The following is a 5,000-nucleotide window of genomic DNA, read 5'->3' on the forward strand; positions in this document are numbered from 1 at the left end:
TGTGCTGCGCTGTATCTTCTGCACTGTTGCAGTGGTGACACGCTGGCGTTGGCTCCCGTTTAGACTTCTCGCACAGGTACTTGCCAAAGCACCCATGGCCCGAGAGTACCTGTGCGAGATGGAAAGACACCACACCGTGCTGTCTACCGACCCATTCTTTAAGGACAGGCTGGATAGCTCCGGCTGTCCAGTGACCGGCGCATGGATTCCTTAGCCTCTCACCCCATTTTCGGAGAACGACAACGCGAGCATTCGTCCGCCAGCGCTTCACCTCTTCGAGCATAGGCTCCTGATCTCTGGCTCGAGATTCCGAAATCCGCCTATATATGGTCGCCAGTGCTTTTGCCTCCAGATCCCAGGGCGGGGTCCCGGCCAAGGCGCATGCCGCATCACTGGAGATGGTGCGATATCCTCTGATGGCCCTTATCGCCATGATCCTTTGAGGTCTTCGTAGAAGTATTTGGTTTTCGGCGCTAAGGGCATCTACCCAAATGGGTGCACCGTACAGGGCCATCGACCTCACTACCATCGTGTATAGACTGCGGCAGCCTACATTTGGCCCCCCCATGTTTGGTAGGAGTCGGCTAAGCGCACCGGCTGCTCCTAGAAGCCTAGGAGTCAGGCGCTTAAAGTGCTCCTTAAAGTTCCACCGGCTGTCGAGGACGAGTCCCAGATATTTCATCGTCGACCCAACGCCGATGGGAACTCCACTTACTACAAGCTGAGCGCCAGCTGGAGGTGCTTTTCTAGGTCCATGAAAGCAGATGGCCTCCGACTATCCCAGGGAAACCTAACCTAACCTAACCTTTTTTTTTTTTTTTTTTTTTTTTGTCGCAGGGGAAATGCGTTTATGCATTCACCCCCGGGCTGGGGACGCCCATTGGGGGGGTGATATGTGGGACTCGCTCCTCCCGTAACTCCCTCTGCTAGTCAGAGGGAGGGGAGGAGAATACCCACTAAAACCCCTGCGGCGTTTCCGTCTATGCCGTTATAGGGGGATGCAATGGGGTCGCGAGCATGTCACCACGGCATCCCCCCGGCAGTCCTGGCCCAGTTAACCGGGAATACCACCAGATTCGGGGAGAGTTAGCAAACGCATAACTATCTCTCCCCCGTCCCGTGTAGGGTTGTGTTATGCGGGTCCCCTACCCGCTGCCCTACTGGGGTATGCCACTGTTCAAAATGGCATACCGCCTGCGTCTCCTTCCCAGTCTTCTGCGTCGGATTGGGAGCGCATTCGGGTCTTCCTCCCGCTCTCTCTCCTTGGTCTCCTTCTGCGAGACAACGGTGTCGCAGAAGGAGACCACTGCCTCCCAGGATCTCTCGCCGTTCAGCATGGCCGCCACGACGCTGTGCAGCGAGAGATCATCCGTCCTAATGGCTGTCGCCAGCGCACTACGCTCCACGACCCAGTGATTGCACACCTCGAGGGTGTGCTGGGCCGTGTCATCCGTCTCACCACATTCATGGCAGGCTGGGGTAGGCTCGCGACCAATCCTGTGCAGGTAGTGCCCGAAGCATCCATGCCCGGTCAGCACCTGCGCCAGTCTGTACCCCACACTGCCATGTGTCCGATCCAGCCATCTGTCCAACGACGGGAGAACTGCCCCTATGGTACGGGTTCCGTAGGGAGAGTTCTCCAGGTCCTCCTTCCATTTTTCGCGCAGCCCTCTCAGCGCGATTTTGCGCGCATTTCGCACTTCTTCAGGAGCAGGGAAATTTCCTGCCTCCCTGCTCCTGATTCTCCGCATATGCGCATCGGCGAGCACCCCAGCGACCAGTTCCCAGGGTGGGGTGCCCGCCAACACACACGCTGCCGCCCATCCTACCGTCACGTACGCCCTGCAAACGCGTATGGCTACAATTCGTTGGGGCCTCCGCAGTAAGGCTTTATTGGCTGGAGTCAGTTTGTCGGCCCAGATCGGGGCCCCATAGAGGGCCATCGACCGGGCCACTCCAGCATAAAGACGTCGGCATGCGTGGGAGGGCCCTCCCACGTTGGGCAGCAGCCGTCCCAGCTCCGAAGCCGCCGTCACTATGCGGGGAGCAATTTGGCGGAAATGCTCCTCGAAATTCCACCTCCTGTCCAGTGTGAGGCCGAGATATTTGATATGGGGCCTCACCTGAACGTCCTCACCACCTATTCTAAGAGAGGTACCCGCGGGCACCCTCCATCCTCTTCTCCCGAAGACTATCACATCGGTCTTCGGGAGGGAGACCTTCAGTCCTAGGAGGCGGATTCTTAGGACTATGAGCTCCGCCGCCACTTCCGCCCTCCGCAATGCCTCTGTCAGTTCCCCGCCCCGAACGGCCACCATTGTGTCATCAGCATAACACATGAGGGCCATTCGGGGGAGCAGCACTGCACGGATGGCCCAATCGAAGCCAACGTTCCATAACAGGGGTCCAAGCACCGACCCCTGAGGAACGCCGCAGGCCATTCGTCTCTCTAGCCGTCCGTTAGGTGTATCGCAGACCACCACCCTGTCTGATAGGTAGTGGTCAACGACTCGCCTTAGGTATAGGGGCACCTCGTGATACTTGAGTGCCTCCCGAATCACCGAGTACGGGAGGGTACCGAATGCATTAGCTATGTCCAAAGACACCGCAATGGCTCCAGCCCTCACGAGGCTCCTACTTACTTACTTCGTAAAAGGAGTCCTAACCTAACCTAACCTAACCTAACCTAACCTAACCTAACCTAACCTAACCTAACCTAACCTAACCTAACCTAACCTAACCTAACCTAACCTAACCTAACCTAACCTAACCTAACCTAACCTAACCTAACCTAACCTAACCTAACCTAACCTAACCTAACCTAACCTAACCTAACCTAACCTAACCTAACCTAACCTAACCTAACCTAACCTAACCTAACCTAACCTAACCTAACCTAACCTAACCTAACCTAACCTAACCTAACCTAACCTAACCTAACCTAACCTAACCAACCACCAAAAACCAAACCAAACACTACTCGAATAAATTGATTTTTGGCACAATTTTAGTACTCAACGAGCCCGATTTTTTGATACTATACTTATTTTCATAGTCCTCCTAGTTCCGTAGATATTCAAATTTTTACTACTTTTCAAAATCTCACTTCTTCAAAAATTCGTAACTCAGTCATCTTTCCACTTTTTAATATTTTTTCCTTTTCTAAAAATCTCCCTTTGTTATTTCTAAATAATTCAATACTAAAAATAATATATTCTCATACAACTTCAAATAAAAACATTCAATTTTCTTCACTTTTTATTTGCACCTGCCAAAAAGCTACAGGCAATCTACATTTTTACTAATATCTTTGAACCCACCCAATAGATTTTTCTAGTTTTTATTTTATTAAGTAAAGTAAATTTTATTCATTCATTTTTCTTATATAAGTGAACCTAGTATCTCCTACAGTTTTTTGAATAACTTCGAAGTTCACTTCCGTCGTCTTCTGACCTAACTTTACCACACTTTTTAATAGTTTGTTAAACAAATTTTAGTTAAAAATTTTGAAACTTAGTACATATTTAAAGCTCATTAAGCTCTATTTTTAGGTATCATTTCCATCCTCGTATTTTGTTTGGTTACGGAGATATTAAATTTCTAGTGATCCTTAAATTTTCCTAATTTAAAAAAATTCATAACTCACTCATTTTTCAAGTTTTTCATAGTTTTACTTCACATAAAAATTTGTCTTTGTTATATCTATAAAATAGTGTTATACAATTAAATAGTTTCTTACATCTTCATAGTTTAATTTAATAATTTCTTCGAAATCTAGCGGTGCCTGCAAAAACCATAATAGCAATCATTCTAAAACTTATTTATCTTCATTTCCACACGGCAGATTTCTCTTGTTTTAAATTCATTTGATAGATCTTTTTGTTTTTAACATTTTCTTTTTATAACCCTTTCTTAAAAACTCTTCGTTGCATTAAAATTAATATTTTTCTTAAAATTTAACCTATTTTGTAATTTCCTTATTTCTCGATATATATAATTACATTAGAAAATGAGTAGCGAAAGTGTAAATAGCCTCAACATGTCAGAGCAGTTTGACAATCTCTTCACCACACCGCCGGGCACACCTGCCCAGCGAGAACGTTCACCGTCGCCTATGCGTGACACTAACATCCATCCGGTGCTTGGATTGCTCGACGAGCTCGCTGGCGATCTTGAGTTCGAATCTAAACAGATACTCGAAAACCTCGAAACTACGACAACCCACCGCAGTATAACTGTTGAGAACAAGAGGCAAATTAAGATCGCCGCCAAAAATATCCCATCTATATTTGCGAGTTATGCAAAGCAGATGCGCGCACAAATCCGGGGCATCTTAACACAAACTCCTACACCTACTGACCGTTCGTCGAAAGGGGTTCAAACAGACCCTAATGTCACACTGCAAGATCAGCCTTCACTGTCGCCGCTGCTGCCGCCGTCGCCGCTGCTGCAGCCGGCGACAAAGAACGGTGGCTCGGCCCAATTGCTTGAGACATCTTATACTACAAATGATTTGATTAATTTTGACTCTCTCGATGTAAATATAAACATACTGACAAGAGAGAAAGAAACGCAAACGAATGTCTTAGCGCCTCGTGATCTCATAGTGGAAATTAAAGATAGCGTTGAGGACTATCTGCGCAAAATTGAGGCGGAAATCCTAAATATTAACAGGAATCTTATTTCCGATCGCTCGCACAAAAGCGTTACGGTCGAGAACAAGAAGAATATACACACTTCGGGAAGAAAAATATCATCCATATCAAGTTATTGGGCCAAAGAGCATATAGAGAAGTGCAGCGGCTTAGCTAATACTACAATCACAACTGATAACGTCACCAATAATAACAATAACCTAACCACTACAACTCGCAAAGATAACCGCACCATCCAAACGCAGACGGACTTCATGCCCGCACAGCAGCTGCTAACATCACCGCCATCGCCGCCACCGCTGCGGGTGCCGCTGCCGTTAACACCACCTAATATTGAAACGCTTA

The 5,000-nt window shown here is 47.9% G+C and overlaps 1 protein-coding gene across 1 annotated transcript; it reads right to left on the reverse strand.

The window, feature by feature from the left end:
- Nucleotides 1–151: 151 nt before the first annotated feature.
- Nucleotides 152–529, reverse strand: LOC134802627 (uncharacterized; the record flags this gene model as incomplete). Its single annotated transcript, XM_063775262.1, has 1 exon — nucleotides 152–529. A coding segment is annotated over exon 1 (378 nt), but the record flags the coding sequence as incomplete, so codon positions are not given.
- Between the last annotated feature and the right edge of the window lie 4,471 nt (nucleotides 530–5,000).

This window comes from Cydia splendana, chromosome 25, assembly GCF_910591565.1.
Source record: "Cydia splendana chromosome 25, ilCydSple1.2, whole genome shotgun sequence".
Lineage (NCBI taxonomy): Eukaryota > Metazoa > Arthropoda > Insecta > Lepidoptera > Tortricidae > Cydia > Cydia splendana.